This window comes from Haliotis rubra, unplaced genomic scaffold, assembly GCF_003918875.1.
Source record: "Haliotis rubra isolate DU_JTF1 unplaced genomic scaffold, ASM391887v1 Scf416, whole genome shotgun sequence".
NCBI lineage: Eukaryota > Metazoa > Mollusca > Gastropoda > Lepetellida > Haliotidae > Haliotis > Haliotis rubra.
The window spans coordinates 726,408-750,967 of NW_025767098.1; the positions used below are offsets into that span (position 1 = coordinate 726,408).

At 42.9% G+C, this 24,560-nt stretch overlaps 1 protein-coding gene across 2 annotated transcripts; it reads right to left on the minus strand.

Moving 5' to 3' along the window:
- Nucleotides 1-1,520: 1,520 nt before the first annotated feature.
- LOC124288377 (methylglutaconyl-CoA hydratase, mitochondrial-like) lies at nucleotides 1,521-23,472 on the minus strand. Of its 2 annotated transcripts, none has more exons than XM_046724893.1 (9): nucleotides 23,279-23,472; nucleotides 15,808-15,875; nucleotides 13,163-13,250; nucleotides 10,888-11,067; nucleotides 10,397-10,453; nucleotides 7,385-7,572; nucleotides 4,240-4,290; nucleotides 3,691-3,738; nucleotides 1,521-3,028 (listed from the first exon to the last, which is right to left on the minus strand). In XM_046724893.1, exons 1-9 carry the CDS (start codon nucleotides 23,442-23,444, stop codon nucleotides 2,951-2,953), a joined length of 924 nt encoding a protein of 307 aa, XP_046580849.1. In that variant the 5' UTR covers nucleotides 23,445-23,472; the 3' UTR covers nucleotides 1,521-2,950. The 2 variants fall into 2 exon arrangements, with proteins under 2 accessions (XP_046580849.1, XP_046580850.1); XM_046724894.1 differs by lacking the exon at nucleotides 23,279-23,472 and adding an exon at nucleotides 16,588-16,710.
- Nucleotides 23,473-24,560: the final 1,088 nt, after the last annotated feature.

Consider the following 24,560-nt stretch of genomic DNA (forward strand, 5'->3'; position numbering starts at 1 on the left):
ATGGTCTACTCAGGACATACTGTCACCCTGAACCCCACAAACATGGTCTACTCAGGACATACTGTCACCCTGAACCCCACAAACATGGTCTACTCAGGACATACTGTCACCCTGAACCCCACAAACATGGTCTACTCAGGACATACTGTCACCCTGAACCCCACAAACATGGTCTACTCAGGACATACTGTCACCCTGAACCCCACAAACATGGTCTACTCAGGACATACTGTCACCCTGAACCCCACAAACATGGTCTACTCAGGACATACTGTCACCCTGAACCCCACAAACATGGTCTACTCAGGACATACTGTCACCCTGAACCCCACAAACATGGTCTACTCAGGACATACTGTCACCCTGAACCCCACAAACATGGTCTACTCTCAGGACATACTGTCACCCTGAACCCCACAAACATGGTCTACTCAGGACATACTGTCACCCTGAACCCCACAAACATGGTCTACTCAGGACATACTGTCACCCTGAACCCACAAACATGGTCTACTCAGGACATACTGTCACCCTGAACCCCACAAAACATGGTCTACTCAGGACATACTGTCACCCTGAACCCCACAAACATGGTCTACTCAGGACATACTGTCACCCTGAACCCCACAAACATGGTCTACTCAGGACATACTGTCACCCTGAACCCCACAAACATGGTCTACTCAGGACATACTGTCACCCTGAACCCCACAAACATGGTCTACTCAGGACATACTGTCACCCTGAACCCCACAAACATGGTCTACTCAGGACATACTGTCACCCTGAACCCCACAAACATGGTCTACTCAGGACATACTGTCACCCTGAACCCCACAAACATGGTCTACTCAGGACATACTGTCACCCTGAACCCCACAAACATGGTCTACTCAGGACATACTGTCACCCTGAACCCCACAAACATGGTCTACTCAGGACATACTGTCACCCTGAACCCCACAATGTTGGTCTACTCAGGACATACTGTCACCCTGAACCCCACAAACATGGTCTACTCTTAGGATGTTACATACTGGCATCACCTGTCACTGAACCCTGGAAACATGGTCTACTCAGGACAGACTGTCACCCTTAACCCCTGGAAACATGGTCTACTCAGGACCACAGGTATCACCCTGACACCCTGGATAAACATGGTCTACTCAGGACATGTTGTGTCACCTGAACCCCAGTTAAACATGGAGTTCAGGTCTGCAATTTGAGAACAGAAAGATGAATAGTGTTGACATTGGTCACCCTGAAACAAAGTTCATAGAATTACATTTTCAATAAGGTTTCTTCATGAAGTGTTTCAACAAACGTTTCCCAGCATCAACAAAACCAATATTGACACTTCTGACCCACTATGGCGACACTGCTTGGCAAGTTATTTCAGCAACACAATCTAGGTCACTGCAGCATTTAATGAACACATCCTAAAACAAAATGTCAGTGAAATGTCAGCTCAAAATGTCAAATCAGCTGAGCTGTGCAAGAAAATACAACAAACCTTAAAATGATGTAGATATTCCTGAGTGTTGACTTGAAAGATATTTATTTGTCTGTCCGCTGAACGATACACTTGGTACAGTAAAGGCTGTAGATCAAGCAGCTTTACATCTGACAAGTAAGGTCTAACAGAAGGGAAGACGTTAACAACATATACAGAAATATCTCTGAAGCAGCTAGCATGCTTACAAAACAGACGAGCAAAGGGACATAACTCTCTTATCAGACACCTGGTCTGTGGGCATTCAAGCCCAAATTCATTGCCCATAGCTTCAGATAGATCGGAATATGAATCTGTTAGTAACCATTCACCTGTCATAAAGGGGACTTGTGATGACATCATCCATCTACACAGGTTAGATATCGTAACAGGGTTGAAAGTTTGGAAGGAACACCCATAATTAAACCTTCCTTTGGCCGTAGAAGTCAGTTCAGGTACAGCAGCTTCACGCTCATCGTGTGGAAGTATCCAAGTGAGGAATCCTGATTGCAGTTCAGTGCAGAACAGTGTCCAAGATGGCTGACTGATCCGACACTAAACTGACCGATATTTCACCACATATCAAGAAACTATTCTTTCAAAACAAACACTCAGAATACGGCTGGTTTTTGTTTTTAGATGATTACAGTTGAACTCAGCAATGTTTGAGCAATGATCTACACAATTAGGATGAGATAACATGATTCATGTGTAGCAGGGAGTCATCCCACAGATGACATCCTTACCTTGTCAGCTTGTCAGCACGGGACTCGGAAATTTTATGGCCGCTACGTTGGGCGCCAATGTAGAGGCCATAAAATTCCCGAGTCCTGTGCAGGGATTCAAACCACGAACCTTCTATTCCGAAGTCGGACGCCTTGTCCACATGACCAAAGAGGTTAACTCCGTCAGCAAGCTGACAAAGTAGAATGTCACCTGTGGGATGACTCCACACCCTGCTACACATTCAAATCACCAGCACACAATCACACAATCTTGCAAGTCACCTCTTATGACAAAGATGGGTTGCTGAAGACCAGTTTTAACCCAAATCTTCGCCGGTCCTACGGATGCTACAGGGTTGCACACACCATGATAAACAGGTCAGAAATACTTGACTGCAAATGAGTTGAGTGAAGCAGTTGTCAGGAAATCACCAGCTGACAGCCAGTCCTAGATACATGTTTGTGTGTTCACCAGGACGTCCTCTAAATACATCCCTGGCTGGCTGTACTATTAACTCAATACACTGGTTATATAAAAACTGAAAGAGTTCAAGAAGATACTGTAGGGCAAACAGAACCTCACAATCGGTCTTCTGCTATCACACATATGAATACTCTCAGAAGTTTAGCAATTTGTGTTGATGCATCTGATCAGAAGAGACAACCTGAGGTTTAAAACACATCAGCTGCACTTGTGAGCTTCTGTACATGTGGGGCACCCAGCTCAGCTCTCTCAGTGACCCTGGTACTTTGGGGGACGTTTCTCTTTAAAAGCTGTCAGACCCTCAATTCTGTCTTTTGTTGGAATAACCTACAAACATCAAAATATTATTATCACTGAAAGTTGTCTATTTTCCCTGACACTATTGAATCAAACAACCAGGTTATAACGATTCTTCATCAATTAATTTGAGTACTAGCCATTAATCAAGATGATTTGAGTGATCCAACTTTCTCATGGTCAGAGGTACAGACAAGCTCCGTTTCTGCATGAATTATGAAGATATTTGTGAAAACTCAATTTCCATTAAGTCTATTCCTATTTTTGTAAATACACAATAAATTTGATCTTAATGCGTATACACAAAAATAGATAAAATAACTGAGGTATATTGAAAAGTTCTATTTCAGCACATGAACTTGGCAACTTGCAGCGTTTCTTATCATTTCTCAAATTAAACATCTAATAGAAATAACAAACACATAAACCATGATTAATACTTCATTATACTTTTACAATTAATGGAAAATGGCAAAAGACCCAATTGAGTTTGAGTGATGTGGTTACAATTTATTTGGTTACTCAAAGGAAAATCTGGCTACACAATTGAGATGAACACAAGCGAGTACATAACTCAATGACCCAAAAGGTTATGTGTAGCTCTGTATGGTTGAGTGGAGACAAAGTGGGACTGGCTGATTTTATTTCCGTCCAACTACCAACAGTCATTGAGCTGAATGTGTTCTACTTACCTGGGCATAATACGCTTCCTCAAACTTCAGACCTGACTCTAACTCCACCTGTGGGCAAAGAAAAATTCACTTTGACTACCTTGAATAAACAGGAGCAAGCTAGTACCATCCATCACAAACAACAGCTCACATAACTACCCTTAACAGTGAGTGAGTGAGATTTGGGCTTCACACATTGCACCCAGTAGGGGAATCAAACCCAGGTGTTCGGCGTGACAAGCGAACACTTTAACCACTAGGATACCAAACTACCCACTACCCTTACTATACGACAGCTTGCCAGGAACACCCTTAGTTAACAACAGCTTATCATGATTACTCCGAATAAACAACAGCTCACAATGACTACTCTCAACAATCTTACGAGAAATAACAAGCGCATGTAGGAACCGTACAATAAGTCTACAAGTCTGGAAAGAAACACACCCTTCACAAAGTGACCCATGGGTTTATTCATCACCATTTCCTATACATGCATCACAAATGTTAGTGTATCGAAATGCGGAGTGACTCCCTTCGAGGAACACATGAGTAGTGGTGACAGTTTACCTCTAAACCCCTGTTGATTGCCTGTTTTGCCATCCTCAGTGCAATAGGGCCCTGCAAGGAAAACAGAAGAATAAAAAATGACAAAAACAACAACAATATTACTACAGCTACTGAAAGCCACAGTACATCAAAAGTTTCCTTTCAACTAAACAGGGGGTGCTTGTATTGCTGTCAACATGGTGGCCGACAGGATACATTCACAGCTGATGTCCTCCACGCTGTACTGAACATGTATAAAGGTGACAACAGTTCTTGGGAGAAATTATGGCATGGTACTTTAGTGAGAAGTCAACAGACTATACGCTAAAGAACTATAAAGATATGCACTTAAACTAGGTGAACACTATGCCAATTACAAGATCATAAGAATGATGTACATCTTCAATAAAATGCATCCACTTCTCAGTGTTGACACTCAGAGACAATGGTCGAAACCCCACATGGCACTATAACCGTACGTTGTATAACCCCACATGGCACTATAACCGTACGTTGTATAACCACACATGGCACTATAACCGTACGTTTTATAACCCCACATGGCACTATAACCGTACGTTGTATAACCCCACATGGCACTATAGCCGTACGTTGTATAACCCCACATGGCACTTTAACTGTACGTTGTATAACCCCACATGGCACTATGCACTATAACCCTACATGGCGTTGTATAACCCCACATGGCGCACTATAACCGCGATCGTTGTATAACCCCACATGGCACTATAACCGTGCGTTGTATAACCCCATCGCACTACGTATAACCCCACATGGCACTATAACCGTACGCTGTATAACCCCACATGGCACTATAACCGTCGACGCTGCATAACAACACATGGCACTATAACCGCACCTTGCACGCTGTATAACCCCACATGGCACTATAACCGTGACGCTGTATAACCCCACATGGCACTATAACCGTGATTCGTTGTATAACCCCACATGGCACTATAACCGTGACGCTTGTATAACCCCACATGGCACTATAACCGACGCGTTGTATAACCCCACATGGCACTATAACCGTCGTTGTATAACCCCACATGGCACTATAACCGTACGCTGTATAACCCCACATGGCACTATAACCGTGACGCTTATAACCCCACATGGCACTATAACCGTGACGTTGTATAACCCCACATGGCACTATAACCGTGACGCTGTATAACCCCACATGGCACTATAACCGTGCGCTTGTATAACCCCATGGCACTGCATAACGTACGTTGTATAACCCCACATGGCATGGCACTATAACCGTGGCACGCTGCATAACCCCACATGGCACTATAACCGTGACGCTTCCTTGTATAACCCCACACATGGCACTATAAACCGTGCGTTGTATAACCCCACATGGCACTATAACCGCATCGTTGTATAACCCCAACATGGCACTATAACCGCATCGTTGTATAACCCCACATGGCACTATAACCGTACGTTGTATAACCCCACATGGCACTATAACCGTACGTTGTATAACCCCACATGGCACTATAACCGTACGTTGTATAACCCCACATGGCACTATAACCGTACGTTGTATAACCCCACATGGCACTATAACCGTACGTTGTATAACCCCCACATGGCACTATAACCGTACGTTGTATAACCCCACATGGCACTATAACCGTACGTTGTATAACCCCACATGGCACTATAACCGTACGTTGTATAACCCCACATGGCACTATAACCGTACGTTGTATAACCCCACATGGCACTATAACCGTACGCTGTATAACCCCACATGGCACTATAACCGCGCACGCTTGTATAACCCACATGGCACTATAACCGTGTATAACCCCACATGGCACTATAACCGTGATTGCATAACCCCACATGGCACTATAACTATAACCCCACATGGCACTATAACCGTGTATAACCCCACATGGCACTATAACCGTACGCTGTATAACCCCACATGGCACTATAACCGCGTGACGCTGTATAACCCCCACATGGCACTATAACCGTACGTTGTATAACCCCACATGGCACTATAACCGTACGTTGTATAACCCCACATGGCACTATAACCGTAAGTTGTATAACCCCACATGGCACTATAACCGTGCTGCATAACCCCACATGGCACTATAACCGTACGTTGCATAACCCCACATGGCACTATAACCGTACCTTGTATAACCCCACATGGCCCTATAACCGTAAATTGTATAACCCCACATGGCACTATAACCGTACGTTGTATAACCCCACATGGCACTATAACCATACGTTGTATAACCCCATATGGCACTATAACCGTACGTTGTATAACCCCACATGGCACTATAACCGTGCATTGCATAACCCCACATGGCACTATAACCGTACGTTGTATAACCCCACATGGCACTATAACCGTACCTTGTATAACCCCACATGGCACTATAACCGTAAATTGTATAACCCCACATGGCACTATAACCGTACGTTGTATAACCCCACATGGCACTATAACCGTACGTTGTATAACCCCACATGGCACTATAACCGTACGTTGTATAACCCCACATGGCACTATAACCGTATGTTGTATAACCCCACATGGCACTATAACCGTATGTTGTATAACCCCACATGGCACTATAACTGTATGTTGTATAACCCCACATGGCACTATAACCGTACGTTGTATAACCCCACATGGCACTATAACCGTATGTTGTATAACCCCACATGGCACTATAACCGTATGTTGTATAACCCCACATGGCACTATAACTGTACGTTGTATAACCCCACATGGCACTATAACCGTATGTTGTATAACCCCACATGGCACTATAACCGTACGTTGTATAACCCCACATGGCACTATAACCGTACGTTGTATAACCCCACATGGCACTATAACTGTACGTTGTATAACCCCACATGGCACTATAACCGTACGTTGTATAACCCCACATGGCACTATAACCGTACATTGTATAACCCCACATGGCACTATAACCGTACGTTGCATAACTCCACATGGCACTATAACCGTACGTTGTATAACCCCACATGGCACTATAACCGTATGTTGTATAACCCCACATGGCACTATAACCGTATGTTGTATAACCCCACATGGCACTATAACCGTACGTGGCCAATCACTGCAACATACCTGAGGCAGTATTTCTTCCGCAAGTGTCAATGATCTCAGATAGGCTGCATCACCAGCCTCATTCTGATCCACACAATGGTTGACCAGTCCAATCTGTGCAGCCTGCTGACCATCCAATACACGTCCGGTGTAAATCAACTCCTTCGCCAGTGCCGGACCAAGCACCCTTGGCAGCCGTTGGGTTCCTCCTGTGTGGGGAGAAGGTTGGTCAGTCACACCACACATAGAGAAACCTGACGTTCATATGGGGAGAAGGTTGGTCAGTCACACCACACGTAGAGAAACCTGGGGTTCATACTATGTAGGGAGAAGGTTGGTCAGTCACAACACATGTAGAGAAACCTGACGTTCATAGTATGTGGGGAGAAGGTTGGTCAGTCACACCACACGTAGAGAAACCTGGGGTTCATACTATGTAGGGAGAAGGTTGGTCAGTCACAACACACGTAGAGAAACCTGACGTTCATAGTATGTGGGGAGAAGGTTGGTCAGTCACACCACACGTAGAGAAACCTGGGGTTCATAGTATGTGGGGAGAAGGTTGGTCAGTCACACCACACGTAGAGAAACCTGGGGTTCATAGTATGTAGGGAGAAGGTTGGTCAGTCACACCACACGTAGAGAAACCTGGGGTTCATACTATGTAGGGAGAAGGTTGGTCAGTCACAACACACATACAGAAACCTGACGTTCATATGGGGAGAAGGTTGGTCAGTCACACCACACTGCGAGAGAAACCTGGGGTTCATAGTATGTGGGGAGAAGGTTGGTCAGTCACACCACACGTAGAGAAACCTGGGGTTCATACTATGTAGGGAGAAGGTTGGTCAGTCACACCACACATACAGAAACCTGGGGTTCATACTATGTAGGGAGAAGGTTGGTCAGTCACAACACACATACAGAAACCTGACGTTCATATGGGGAGAAGGTTGGTCAGTCACACCACACGTAGAGAAACCTGGGGTTCATAGTATGTGGGGAGAAGGTTGGTCAGTCACACCACACGTAGAGAAACCTGGGGTTCATAGAATGTAGGGAGAAGGTTGGTCAGTCACACCACACGTAGAGAAACCTGGGGTTCATACTATGTAGGGAGAAGGTTGGTCAGTCACAACACACATACAGAAACCTGACGTTCATATGGGGAGAAGGTTGGTCAGTCACACCACACGTAGAGAAACCTGGGGTTCATAGTATGTGGGGAGAAGGTTGGTCAGTCACACCACACGTAGAGAAACCTGGGGTTCATAGTATGTAGGGAGAAGGTTGGTCAGTCACACCACACGTAGAGAAACCTGGGGTTCATACTATGTAGGGAGAAGGTTGGTCAGTCACACCACACATAGAGAAACCTGGGTTTCATAGTATGTGGGGAGAAGGTTGGTCAGTCACACCACACGTAGAGAAACCTGGGGTTCATACTATGTAGGGAGAGAGTTGGTCAGTCACACCACACGTAGAGAAACCTGGGGTTCATACTATGTAGGGAGAAGGTTGGTCAGTCACACCACACGTAGAGAAACCTGGGGTTCATAGTATGTGGGGAGAAGGTTGGTCAGTCACACCACACGTAGAGAAACCTGGGGTTCATAGTATGTAGGGAGAAGGTTGGTCAGTCACACCACACGTAGAGAAACCTGGGGTTCATACTATGTAGGGAGAAGGTTGGTCAGTCACACCACACATAGAGAAACCTGGGTTTCATAGTATGTGGGGAGAAGGTTGGTCAGTCACACCACACGTAGAGAAACCTGGGGTTCATACTATGTAGGGAGAGAGTTGGTCAGTCACACCACACGTAGAGAAACCTGGGGTTCATAGTATGTGGGGAGAAGGTTGGTCAGTCACACCACACATAGAGAAACCTGGGGTTCATACTATGTGTGGAGTGGGTTGGTCAGTCACACCACACATAGAGAAACCTGGGGTTCATAGTATGTGGGGAGAGAGTTGGTCAGTCACACCACACGATTTAGAGAAACCTGGGGTTCATACTATGTGTGGAGAGGGTTGGTCAGTCAAATAGCTGTTACACCACACATAGAGAAACCTGGGGTTCATATGGGGAGAGGGTTTGTCAGTCAAACAGCTGTCACAACTCACATAGAGAAACATGGGGTTCATACTATGTGGGGAGAGAGTTGGTCAGTCAAACAGCTGTCACACCAAATTTACAGAAACCTAGGGTTGATACTATGTGGGGAGAGAGTTGGTCAGTCAAACAGCTGTCACACCAAATTTACAGAAACCTAGGGTTGATACTATGTGGGGAGAGAGTTGGTCAGTCAAACAGCTGTCACACCAAATTTACAGAAACCTAGGGTTGATACTATGTGTGGGGAGAGAGTTGGTCAGTCAAACAGCTGTCACACCAAATTTACAGAAACCTAGGGTTGATACTATGTGGGGAGAGAGTTGGTCAGTCAAACAGCTGTCACACCAAATTTACAGAAACCTAGGGTTGATACTATGTGGGGAGAGAGTTGGTCAGTCAAAGGGTTGAGCTGTCACACAAACAGCTGTCACACCAAATTTACAGAAACCTAGGGTTGATACTATGTGGGGAGAGAGTTTGTCAGTCAAACAGCTGTCACAACTCACATAGAGAAACATGGGGTTCATACTATGTGGGGAGAGAGTTGGTCAGTCAAACAGCTGTCACACCAAATTTACAGAAACCTAGGGTTGATACTATGTGGGGAGATAGTGTAATATCATCAGCAGCATATCCTATTTGGCTTATGTAGTGTGACATGCCCTGTGTGACTGACTGACTGAGTTTGCTTTTACGCTGCTTTTAGCAATATTCCAGCAACATCACGGCGGGGGACACCAGAAATGGGCTTCACACATTGTACCCATGTGGGGATTCAAACCCGGGTATTCGCCGTGACGAGCCAACGCTTTAACCATTAGGCTAATCCACCGCCCCCCTGTGTGACTGATCCATGGTGCCATACCCTATGTGGCTTATCCCGTGACACACTCAGTGTGGGTCAACATACTGACCTGCACCAGGAATGATAGCCAGCTTTGTCTCCACCAGACCCATCTTGGCTGAAGTTGCTGGAAGCAGACAACAGGAGACATGAGCTCACACCGTAGCCTTCCTAACCTTGAACTATGTCTTCTGTATGAACTATGTAGACTGTATTCAGGGTCCTGGTCTACGTCAATCTCATATGTCTAATTATCACCTCCCCTACCACTTCCACTTTTCGTTTCCTGAGACACCGGGTTGTGATTAAAATGTTCTTGTCTTTACAATACAAATGCTGACAGAATTGATTCAAAGAACCTTTCAAATGTTCAGAATGACCCCTTAAGCATACAAACTTTAAAATACATTGCTGACATTAAAGATCCCCTCTGTGATGCCTAGGCCCCCCAACTCCAATCCCCAGTTCCAGGTACGGAGGTCTAACGCAAAGGTCATGGCCTTGACTATTTCATTGTTCCCCTTCCCAATATCCAAGTTCATCCTAATGTTAGCCACCTACACGCAACACGAAGGTCACAGCCCAAGGCCATCTCCAGACCTCCGCCCAATGCAGCTCCATCTATGGCTGCAATGACCGGGACGGGAAAGTTGTGAATATCATTGACTGTGGAACGCAGCTTCTGCACAAAGGCTGCCACCTGTGCATTGGTCATCTGGGCACGCTCCTTCAAGTCAGCACCTACAACACAGCAGGGAGATGAGTCTGTCTGTGCTGGTGCTGATGTTGTCTGTCTTTATTTACTTCAAGAATGTCAACCAAACTGATATTTCAAAATACTATTCAAACTATATCTTTCATCCTCTTATTTGTGGGTTTCGCTTAAAGATACTAAACCGGTACTGCATGGATCTTGGGCATTATAATAAATCATGTGTGAGATGCCACACTGTAACCACCTGATTGTGTGCACTCGCACAGCTCACACAAGCAGGGCGTACTCGGACAACAAGTAGGGGATACTGGGACAACAAGCAGGGCGTACTGGGACAACAAGCAGGGCGTACTGGGACAACAAGCAGGGGGTACTGGGACAACAAGCAGGGGGTACTGGGGCAACAAGCAGGGGGTACTGGGACAACAAGCAGGGGGTACTGGGACAACAAGCAGGGCGTACTGGGACAACAAGCAGGGGATACCGGCACAACAAGTAGGGGATACTGGGACAACAAGCAGGGCGTACTGGGACAACAAGCAGGGGATACTGGGACAACAAGTAGGGGATACTGGGACAACAAGTAGGGGATACTGGGACAACAAGCAGGGGGTACTGGGACAACAAGCAGGGCGTACTGGGACAACAAGCAGGGGATACTGGGACAACAAGCAGGGGGTACTGGGACAACAAGCAAGGGGTACTGGGACAACAAGCAGGGCGTACTGGGACAACAAGCAGGGCGTACTGGGACAACGAGCAGGGGGTACTGGGACAACAAGAAGGGCGTGCTGGGACAACAAGCAGGGGGTACTGGGACAACAAGTAGGGGATACTGGGACAACAAGCAGGGGGTACTGGGACAACAAGCAGGGCGTACTGGGACAACAAGCAGGGGATACTGGGATAACAAGCAGGGGGTACTGGGACAACAAGCAAGGGGTACTGGGACAACAAGCAGGGCGTACTGGGACAACAAGTAGGGGATACTGGGACAACAAGCAGGGGATACTGGGACAACAAGCAGGGGTACTGGGACAACAAGCAGGGGAGTACTGGGACAACAAGAAGGGCGTACTGGGACAACAAGCAGGGGGTACTGGGACAACAAGCAGGGGATACAGGGACAACAAGTAGGGGATACTGGGACAACAAGTAGGGGATACTGGGACAACAAGCAGGGGATACTGGGACAACAAGCAGGGGATACTGGGACAACAAGCAAGGGGTACTGGGACAACAAGCAGGGCGTACTGGGACAACAAGCAGGGGATACTGGGACAACAAGCAGGGGTACTGGGACAACAAGCAGGGGTACTGGGACAACAAGCAGGGGATACTGGGACAACAAGCAGGGGATACTGGGACAACAAGCAGGGTATACAGGGTCAACAAGCAGGGGATACTGGGACAAGCAGGGCGTACTGGGACAACAAGCAGGGCGTACTGGGACAACAAGCAGGGCATACTGGGACAACAAGCAGAGCGTACTGGGACAACAAGCAGGGGATACTGGGACAACAAGCAGGGGGTACTGGGACAACAAGCAGGGGATACTGGGACAACAAGCAGGGGGTACTGGGGACAACAAGCAGGGCATACTGGGACAACAAGCAGGGCGTACTGGGACAACAAGCAGGGGATACTGGGACAACAAGCAGGGGGTACTGGGACAACAAGCAGGGTGTACTGGGACAACAGAGTACTTTAACAACAGAAGAGCTGCAACCAGCATGTATAATGTCAGAACAGGGCCTTGATTTTCGAAGCTCACTTAGCGCTAAGATAGTCATAAGTCTCATACATAAACATTAACTTACGACTATCTTAGCGATAAGAGAGCTTCGAAAATCTAGGCCCTGGAGTCTACAAAGTATATGTTTTATCTCTAAATGTTAGTTTTTCCGGAAAGAGTTCCTTACATAGCCCCCGGCTATTTTATTAAGGTACTTTTCATTACTTGTATATCTTTTCTTTGTCAAAAACATTAGGTGGGCAGTACGTAAGGAACTCTTAACCGTTTTTCCTCCTTGTCTAAGCAATGCATTGCGTATTATTCAGTGAAACTCAGCAACCATGCAAGAAACAGACAACCAGTACCGGTCTACCTGAGATACTCACCGGCACAGAATACTCCAGGCACCTCACTACGGATAATCAGTGCTCTGATACTGGTGTCAAATTTCACCTCCTCCAAACCATCGATCATCTGGAAACAGGGAGCGAGTTCGATTTTTGTTTCTCTTATAATATAGTTATTGCAGTTGAATGTCGATGGAAAGTCTGTGTGTGAGAGGAAAGTCTATGTGTGCTGGAGGAAAGCCTATGTGTGCTGGAGGAAAGCCTGTGTGTGCTGAGGAAAGTCTGTGTGTGAGAGGAAAGTCTATGTGTGCTGAGAAAAGCCTGTGTGTGAGAGGATCGTATATGTGTGCTGGAGGAAAGCCTGTGTGTGAGAGGATCGTCTATGTGTGCTGAGGAAAGCCTGTGTGTGAGAGGATCGTCTATGTGTGCTGAGGAAAGCCTGTGTGTGAGAGGTAAGTATATGTGTGCTGAGGAAACCTGTGTGTGGGAGGTAAGTCCTGTGGGTGCTGGAGGAAAGCCTGTGTGTGGGAGGTAAGTCTATGTGTGCTGAGGAAACCTGTGTGTGGGAGGTAAGTCTATGTGGGTGCTGAAGAAAGCCTGTGTGTGGGAGGTAAGTCTATGTGTGCTGGAGGAAAGCCTGTGTGTGAGAGGTAAGTCTATGTGTGCTGGAGGAAAGCCTGTGTGTGAGAGGTAAGTCTATGTGTGCTGGAGGAAAGCCTGTGTGTGAGAGGTAAGTCTATGTGTGCTGGAGGAAAGCCTGTGTGTGAGAGGTAAGTCTATGTGTGCTGGAGGAAAGCCTGTGTGTGAGGGTAAGTCTATGTGTGCTGGAGGAAAGCCTGTGTGTGAGAGGTAAGTAAGTGTGCTGGATGTGTGCTGGAGGAAAGCCTGTGTGTGAGAGGTAAGTCTATGTGTGCTGGAGGAAAGCCTGTGTGTGAGAAGTAAGTCTATGTGTGCTGGAGGAAAGCCTGTGTGTGAGAGGTAAGTCTATGTGTGCTGGAGGAAAGCCTGTGTGCTGGAGGAAAGCCTGTGTGCTGGAGGAAGCCTTTGTGTGAGAGGATCGTCTATGTGTGCTGGAGGAAAGCCTGTGGATGATTGAGGAAAGCCTGTGTGGGGGTGAAAGTTAACATATTTAACATAATGACTGTAGAATGTTGTCTGTGAGCAGACCAGATAACATCCTTCCTTAACTTCACATGTGACATCCTTGTACTCTCTGTGTCCTACTTCCCTTTCATTCATTGCTCAATCACCTCTCCCCATAACACCCATCACTGGAATGATTTTTCTCTAAATCATAGAAAGAAAATCATGAATTGTCGTAACTTGCTAAAGGCTATGTGAATAGTTCTGTAGTACTACCGGGTACATATAATACTGACTTCTTGGCCTTTTGGCCTCAACAACTCTGATATACATACTGATAGATACTTTTGTCAGTTTAAAAGATATGTTATTCCCACACTGCAAACAAATCGAAGTCACAATATGGTGAGACAACTGATACAGTGGCAGACCTCGGGATGTTGCTTAGATCTCAGTCTTCTTCTGGTTTCTGAGAAGTTTTCATATGAGTTAGGTTTAGATTTATTTCAATAACTTTTGTAGAAAACATTTTTTATTAATATTTCTGGCATAAATAAATCTGAATTCTATTTGTGTTGCCGCACATAACATTTAAGATTTCTAGATCCTGCTGTTTTATTAACATAAAAAATATAATACCACTACACCACTACTTCGTCACTTACATGGAAACATTAAATAGACATTCCATGAGCTACTGTCAAAACAGAGACAACATCATCTTGACAGCCACAACTTTGTAAACGCTGAATTGATGGACTCAATTTTCAGATCAGACATTCATCAGTTTTCATCTTTAATACCACCAAGTCGTTGATGCCGACATTTTTGTGGTACGACAAGTCAACAATAACACTCATATTACACAGGCATCTAATCTATCATTTGAGCTGGAACCAGTTGTCATGGAAACATCCCCAGTCTGTAATAGGGAGGGTGTACATCAGTGTATAAATGACATCACGACTCAGTGGAACTGCTTCATACAGGCCACAGACAGACAATCTGAACAGGCCAAACACAGGTGTTTACAAGAGCGGGGTACTTCACATGTTATCAGCTGTCTTTTTACACATTCATCACACCCGTCTACCTGGAATACTGTTCTGCCATGTTCAATGGACTGGATGCTAGTGCTGGTCCGATTAATTGAAATAATCAAAGATTGGTCGCAATGACTAAATAACAAAGTAATCGATCATGTTTTCTTATAATCGAACACAAACAATTTTGGAACACTTGCTTGCATTAACAACATTTTTCACAAGGTTGGTTTTGTTTGATATATTTCATAAGCACTACAGGCTCGTTCCAAGTCATAATTGAATTTATCTTAAATACTCCAGGAAATTTATGTTCCTATCATACTAGACATCCTTTAAAGATGTGAAATTTGAAAAAAGAACGAAAGGATTTTTTTATAAATGACGCTAACCAATTATTTTCGATGATTGATTGGCTGTAATGAACCAATCATCAATTATCAGAAATAAACCAATTCCCAATACCATGGATGCAAGCATTGGTAGCAGGATTGTCTGAATCCATGATCAGGGCACTATGACTGTAATATGGGTAAATGAAAATGGTCATCATCTTACCATCTGAATGATGTTTCTCCCCATGGAATTCCTGGCTTTGAAGCGACGCATGGAAAACACGACGATTCCTGGAACAATGATGAATATGTATTACAAGACAACATATTGATACAGACGTAGAACTGTCAGGGTGAACACTACTTAAAACAGTGTTTCAGTTGTACCACAAAGTCCAATTTGAGATGGCAGACTGAAGCCAATTAAGTAAGTTGCCTACGTTTACTGCTTTCGTAAATCCCAAGTTGTCAATTGGGATAGGTAATGGAGGCTCAAAGTGTATCACAATATATTGCACCACATTGGGATACAGATGACAATACATAATTCCAGATTTTGAATTTAGAAGTAATGTAAAACATCAAGCCATGAACTGAAGTTCATAAACACAACAAAACAAGAATGTTGGTGTTTGAGACCTGGATGTTGCTGACAGAAATGTGCAGGAATGCACAAGGACACAAGGGAGGTAACTGAGAATTAACTTCTAATCTTTGCAGACTTGCATTTTGGAATTACAGTGTTTGGCAAGTGTTCAATGGCCAAACAATGCATACTCTTTATGAAAGGGAGGTTACTCAAATTCAGGACCTTGATGTGAAATCATGCATATGGTACTTTAACTATAATTGGCGACACCAACGACACAAAGTTAGCAACAAAATAACACAACTTTGGAGGAACAGACCAAAGTCTGAAGTATTGTTTTCCCGTAGTCTTGATACCTGATGTTTTCAAATCATATCCTCACATGCAACTGGACACGATGAAATATCGTTGTACCTTTGCGATTGCCCTCCAGGTAGCTAATACATAATTCATCGTTGTCTTGGGGAGATAACTCATCAGATTTTGAATTTTCCATATTCCCCTGAGACATCAGCTATGGTCCTGCTTCTACTAAAATCACCAGTCAGGATGTTGGGCACAACATGGAGCCGAATGACATCAGCTATGGTCCTGCTTCTACTAAAATCACCAGTCAGGATGTTGGGCACAACATGGAGCCGAATGACATCAGCTATGGTCCTGCTTCTACTAAAATCACCAGTCAGGATGTTGGGCACAACATGGAGCCGAATGACATCAGCTATGGTCCTGCTTCTACTAAAATCACCAGTCAGGATGTTGGGCACAACATGGAGCCGAATGACATCAGCTATGGTCCTGCTTCTACTAAAATCACCAGTCAGGATGTTGGGCACAACATGGAGCCGAATGACAATCCAAGGAGGACATGATGTCATTTGTTTCACTTTCACTACATCAGAATTTTCCAAGCACTTACACTTCCCACTGTTACTGATGTTCCCAACATTTCTATTGTGGTAATCAATACATGTACAACTAGAAAAAGAGTTTCCAAAGCATTGAATGTTTTTATAATGTCTAGCCTATATCCGTGTCAGTGTACATAATGTCTAGCCTATATCCGTGTCAGTGTACATAATGTCGAGCCTATATCTGTGTCAGTGTACATAATGTCTAGCCTATATCCGTGTCAGTGTACATAATGTCTAGCCTATATCCGTGTCAGTGTACATAATGTCTAGCCTATATCCGTGTCAGTGTACATAATGTCTAGCCTATATCCGTGTCAGTGTACATAATGTCTAGCCTATATCTGTGTCAGTGTACATAATGTCTAGCCTATATCCGTGTCAGTGTACATAATGTCTAGCCTATATCCGTGTCAGTGTACATAATGTCTAGCCTATATCTGTGTCAGTGTACATAATGTCTAGCCTATATCCGTGTCAGTGTACATAATGTCTAGCCTATATCCGTGTCAGTGTACATAATGTCTAGCCTATATCCGTGTCAGTGTACATAATGTCTAGCCTATATCCGTGTCAGTGTACATAATGTCTAGCCTATATCCGTGTCAGTGTACATAATGTCTAGCCTATATCCGTGTCAGCATACATAATGTCTAGCCTATATCCGTGTCAGTGTACATAATGTCTAGCCTATATCCGTGTCAGTGTACATAATGTCTAGCCTATATCCGTGTCAGTGTACATAATGTCTAGCCTATATCCGTGTCAGTGTACATAATGTCTAGCCTATATCCGTGTCAGTGTACATAATGTCTAGCCTATATCCGTGTCAGTGTACATAATGTCTAGCCTATATCCGTGTCAGTGTACATAATGTCTAGCCTATATCCGTGTCAGTGTACATAATGTCTAGCCTATATCCGTGTCAGCATTACATAATGTCTAGCCTATATCCGTGTCAGTGTACATAATGTCTAGCCTATATCCGTGTCAGTGTACATATGTCTAGCCTATATCCGTGTCAGCATACATATATCTAGCCTATATCCGTGTCAGTGTACATAATGTCTAGCCTATATCCGTGTCAGTGTACATAATGTCTAGCCTATATCCGTGTCAGTGTACATAATGTCTAGCCTATATCCGTGTCAGTGTACATAATGTCTAGCCTATATCCGTGTCAGTGTACATAATGTCTAGCCTATATCTATATCCGTGTCAGTGTACATAATGTCTAGCCTATATCCGTGTCGCGTACATAATGTCTAGCCTATATCCGTGTCAGTGTACATAATGTCTAGCCTATATCCGTGTCAGTGTACATAATGTCTAGCCTATATCCGTGTCAGTGTACATAATGTCTAGCCTATATCCGTGTCAGTGTACATAATGTCTAGCCTATATCCGTGTCAGTGTACATAATGTCTAGCCTATATCCGTGTCAGTGTACATAATGTCTAGCCTATATCCGTGTCAGTGTACATAATGTCTAGCCTATATCCGTGTCAGTGTACATAATGTCTAGCCTATATCCGTGTCAGTGTACATAATGTCTAGCCTATATCCGTGTCAGTGTACATAATGTCTAGCCTATATCCGTGTCAGTGTACATAATGTCTAGCCTATATCCGTGTCAGTGTACATAATGTCTAGCCTATATCCGTGTCAGTGTACATAATGTCTAGCCTATATCCGTGTCAGTGTACATAATGTCTAGCCTATATCCGTGTCAGTGTACATAATGTCTAGCCTATATCCGTGTCAGTGTACATAATGTCTAGCCTATATCCGTGTCAGTGTACATAATGTCTAGCCTATATCCGTGTCAGTGTACATAATGTCTAGCCTATATCCGTGTCAGTGTACATAATGTCTAGCCTATATCCGTGTCAGTGTACATAATGTCTAGCCTATATCCGTGTCAGCGTACATAATGTCTAGCCTATATCCGTGTCAGTGTACATAATGTCTAGCCTATATCCGTGTCAGCATACATAATGTCTAGCCTATATCCGTGTCAGTGTACATAATGTCTAGCCTATATCCGTGTCAGTGTACATAATGTCTAGCCTATATCCGTGTCAGTGTACATAATGTCTAGCCTATATCCGTGTCAGTGTACATAATGTCTAGCCTATATCCGTGTCAGTGTATATAATGTCTAGCCTATATCCGTGTCAGTGTACATAATGTCTAGCCTATATCCGTGTCAGTGTACATAATGTCAACCTGCTGGATGCAACACATACAACATTTTCATGACTCAGAACAGTTAATGTATGACGCCTTCCTCCTTGCAGTGTGGAACAGTTAATGTATGACGCCTTCCTCCTTGCAGTGTGGAACAGTTAATGTATGACGCCTTCCTCCTTGCAGTGTGGAACAGTTAATGTATGACGCCTTCCTCCTTGCAGTGTGGAACAGTTAATGTATGACGCCTTCCTCCTTGCAGTGTGGAACAGTTAATGTATGACGCCTTCCTCCTTGCAGTGTGGGCGGGGCTTGTGTGTGAATTGAAAACTCTCACTCATGTCATAAGGTTAATTGTAGTAATTTGTGCAATAACTAAACAAACAGTCGATCACATCAACATGGTTCAAAATTGCAATACATTGACGTTTCCTCCATGTTGACACCAAGTTTTACTATTTGGTACATGGTAGTTATTAAGCTTATTATCTAAGTACCCAAGTTCCCATTTCTTACACTGATAAATGGTTGCTGATGTGGATTTATAACATGTTGATGAGTTCATATTTATCCAAATTGACTTGAATATTAGTTTTTGTGTTCACTGAAGCATGAAAGCAAAAATCTGTGTGCACACTTTGCATAAATATTTTCCCAAGATTTACAGTGTGAACACCCAGTGTTACATGTATAACTCCATAAAATATAGAAATTTTGAACTAAATATCAAAACAAGTAATTTTGCCAAAGCAGGTGTGTAATACACAATTCCAAAAATAAAATCGTGTTATCAATGTTTATGTTAGCTAGGACGAATTTTGAACTTTTGTGGAATCTCAAACACTGAAAAATCGAATATTTCCAGCAAGCCTTTGTTTACACGAAGTGCTAATTTCTTGGAAACGAGTGAATGGCCACGATGAACAGGATGTACATCATAAAGAGAGTCCATTTTATGGATGTCATTGTCAACTTAGGATAGGGATATCCAGCCAGGGGAGATAACCGAAACAGCTCCTCTCGTAAGCACAAAAACATGGTCAGAAAAATGTGTCAAAACAGGGGGGTGCTTTTACGCGCATTTGTAACGTTGCCTCTGATTGCACAAAGAATACAAATACACCAATGAAAAGACGGATAACAAAACTAGAGACACTTTTTTTCATAGTTTGACAAATGTGACGTCAAATGTTGACTTTGTGAAGGTGAAAACTTCCGAAGTGTAAAAAACATATTTATCCAAAGCGCACATGTCTATAAAAATCTCATAATGATAGACAATTATCAAGCTTCAATCTGCACTATGGATTGTATTTTTTAACAACGTGTTCATGTCGAAATAAAAATGAAAAGGACCCCACCGTCTATACCGAAGTACTTTTCCCTAGCGCATCAAGTGACAGACAGAGCCTGCCAGCTGAGATCGTGTTTGTCAGCAAGCGTGGAAATACCGCCTTTCTGAGAAATAGGTGAGTGACAACATTTTCATGCTTGCAATATGATGTATCCTGAACTAATGAACAAATATACACCATTTATTACCGCCAATCAATCCAATTATGATATATACTTGGCCTAAATAACGCAAGCACACTGGGTTGACCTATTTCTTCGTGAAATTGACATGGTTATCAAAAATGAAATACTGACAGTGAATGACAGTAAATGTGATTGGGTGTTACTGTTAGTATATACAAGTTAGCAACATTTGGCAGTTGACCATTTTTGTATTATCTCTGTTTTCAGTTGCATTCCATTTACAAAATCCCTCCACATTTTTTTTAAGTTATATAAAAATTGCCATTGTTGATGAAATAACAATAATATGTAATCAATTATTTACTGTTTAAGCCTTGGGCCATTAAATTGTCACGATCTAATTAGTGCCATACTGTTAAGAAAATATGTTAATTTTTATTTTCCTTAATTTTCAGGACCAGGGCTGACCAGCTGAAGAGAAGAAGCCAGACTACTTATGTTTTGCAAAGTGACAGAGATTTGTCGCTATTGTTTCTTCAGATTTTATTATTATCATGCAACTTGACCTGTATGCTGTTTTGTGATATATTTTAAACAGTTATACCTGCCATATATTGACAGTTTGTGATAGAGTTGAAAGCGCGGGACTGATAGCACTCTTTCAAAGAAAATGTTTCTTCATCATATGTTGTGCATTGATCTGCATTGATCTTTGCCAAAATGGATTCATATGACCCAGGATCATGAAATAACTTGCAACTGAAACTGTATTTGTTGGAAACTATTTGCTTAAGTATTTATGATCATATTCAAAAGACACCTAGACAACGGCCTCTAATATAAATATCAGATATGTTGTATAATGTTATCAATCCATCATGTATGAGATACTGGATATGATTTAAAAAGGCTTAGCTAAGATTCTACATGTTCCTTGGGCCAGGTTTGTGTTTCAACCCTGTGATATATATTTTATGTATTATGTAGGAGTTTCTAGAACCTTATTTATTCATTTCGTTGTGGTACATAATGCTGTCTGTAGAAAGGAGCAAGAGGTCCCTATTTTACTTGATTTTACTTATTTTGACTCCAGAGACTTTAGTTAACATGAAACTTGCCTTGTATGCATGTATTGTCATTTTCTAGTCATTTCTGTTCATTAATACATGTCACTAGTGGCCAGTTTGTAATATGTTTGAAACAGCAGAATTAAGGTACCAATCTGTCAGTGACAGATTTTGTCATTGAATATATTATATATGTCACTTTTTGCAGACATAGATACACATGATGCCATTTAACAATCTACAATGCATGCAAATATTTTCAAAAAGGATAGAAATATTTTAAAAATACCCTAGCAAATATATGGTTGGAAAGAAATGTGATAACGTTTTTATGGAGTGATTGTGTTTGAATGCTGATAACTTTTTTATCATATTTTTTTGGTGTACAAAACAATATGTATTTGGGTAACTTGTCCTTTCCTCTAGCTCAACATAATATTTCAGGTTAATTGTACACGTAGAACTGTAGATATTCTTCGGAATGCATTTAGATCTCATGACCTTCAAATTTCAAGGTCAAGCACATTTTTATAAATAGCTGTAACATATTCTTAATCAACTTTATTTTCACTTTTTTGGGGTAGAAAGACCTGTCTTACCATGACAATGACTATGTATACTTATTTTGCTTATGTTTTACTCGTTTTCAGACATTATTCATGAAAGCTGTGTGAAAGTTTTTAAAATGATTGATACGGTGCTACGCTTACAGGGTCTCATTTTCATATTGTATAATGTAAATATATGACTATTACCACCAAAATGGATAGGCAAGATACCAATACAGAGATAGAATACTTACACATATTTTTTTGAAGTGCAGAAATATTTTTGAAATGTTCCTAACCAAAAAAAATGGCTGAAAAAAAAAAGTCATTTTTTTTTTCTGTGGGTAGGTGTCTTGTAACTCTAATAACTTTGTAATAAAAAATTTTGGTATCATAATCAAAGTGTTTTGTTTATTGAAACTTCATTCTATCAACACACCAAATTTGGTTTAAAAATTCCTATAAATAAAAAATGACTGGTAATGCCTACTTAGGAGCACAACGTTTCGGAGTATATCATTACTCCTTCATCATCCTCATCCTCATGATAAAGAAGTTGACATCCATAAACCTCTTTCCTTGTGTGTAATATCAGTTCTAAATGCCATTCAAAGACCAGGATCATAAGGGTGTACATAGTTGACCTGTGAGCAGGTGAACCTCAAACCGTATCTAATCACAGTCTAATGTCCATACTGTTTACTGTTATGTTACATTGCAGCGCTATAAAGAAGATTATCTGCAAGCTAGTGGTGGCTTAGCCTCAGTTTACGACAATGGGGTGTAAACACGACCTTGACGAAAGAAGGCTTGTTCGATCTCCTCGTTTCTCGCCAACACGTCGTCCGACACAAACCTCACACCGCCACAGCAGAACCACCGCACCGTAGACACCAGCAGAACTATGTACCTTTCCGATCGCCATCCAAATAGTTGAGGTGGAATTCATCTTCTAAAGGTTGTGGGGCATCTGTTCTGATCTTCCTACCAGCTGTCACCCCTGCAAATCTTGTCAAGAGGGTGCCGGACTTGCGAGCATGACCCAACATCACTCTCGTCAGACTGGAGGCTGCCATCTTGATTCTGACGTTTGACCTTTGACATTAGTTGACCCACTCGCTTCTTTCCGTAATCTGCAAACATGCTTTTGCCGGAATAACACGAGTTGGTCACGAATGGAGTTGAATTTGGTGTTGAATTTTTTCAAAAAATCAACAATGGGTATATCGGTTACAATCGTACAAACACGATTTTCAAATTATATAAACAATCCATGTCATGAAGACCAAAAATTATATCCAATCTTAAATAACATTTTATTTGTCAGTAAGATGTGATGTAATATTTTATATTGGAACCACTGTCATTGGTAATGATATGTGTTCTACCTGTTATTACATCTTCACAGACTGAATGTTGCTGACTGGCAGTGGCATAAAGCAACATTTACCTATAAGTTATATCTTCATATGAGGGGTTCACACAACTCACTGACGATTTTGAAGGCATCAAATGTAACAGAATGCTTCTTATTCGCCAGTTGTCAGCGTCATGCCAGCTCCCTTGGCCTTTATGTGATATGTGGTGTGAATTCCGGCATACTGTAAAACATGGAGTGAATCCCCGGGCCTGCGCCATTTCGGGCTTTCCTCCCGCACCAGCTGACATGTTGTAACTGGAATCTCTCTCTCTCTCTCTCTCTCTCTCTCTCTCTCTCTCTCTCTCTCTCTCTCTCTCTCTCTCTCTCTCTCTCTCTCTCTCTCCCACTCACTGACAGTAACAAGAACGAGTTTAATCGTGTATTTTCCTTGATGTGACATCAGTAAATAATAAAGTGGTTTCGGCGTCTTTATTGTGATACTGGTATAACATTAGTTATAAGGTGTTTTGAAAGGGTGTACGGCCGGGACTCTTAAGACCCTTGTAAATTCCGTATTTCCTGAGCAGGTGTCTGTTGTAGCTGTGTTGGACATCGATAGATGTGTGTTGTAGCTGTGTTGTACATCGATAGGTGTGTGTTGTAGCTGTGTTGGACATCGATAGGTGTGTGTTGTAGCTGTGTTGGACATCGATAGGTGTGTGTTGTAGCTGTGTTGGACATTGATAGGTGTGTGTTGTAGCTGTGTTGGACATCGATAGGTGTGTGTTGTAGCTGTGTTGGACATTGATAGGTGTGTGTTGTAGCTGTGTTG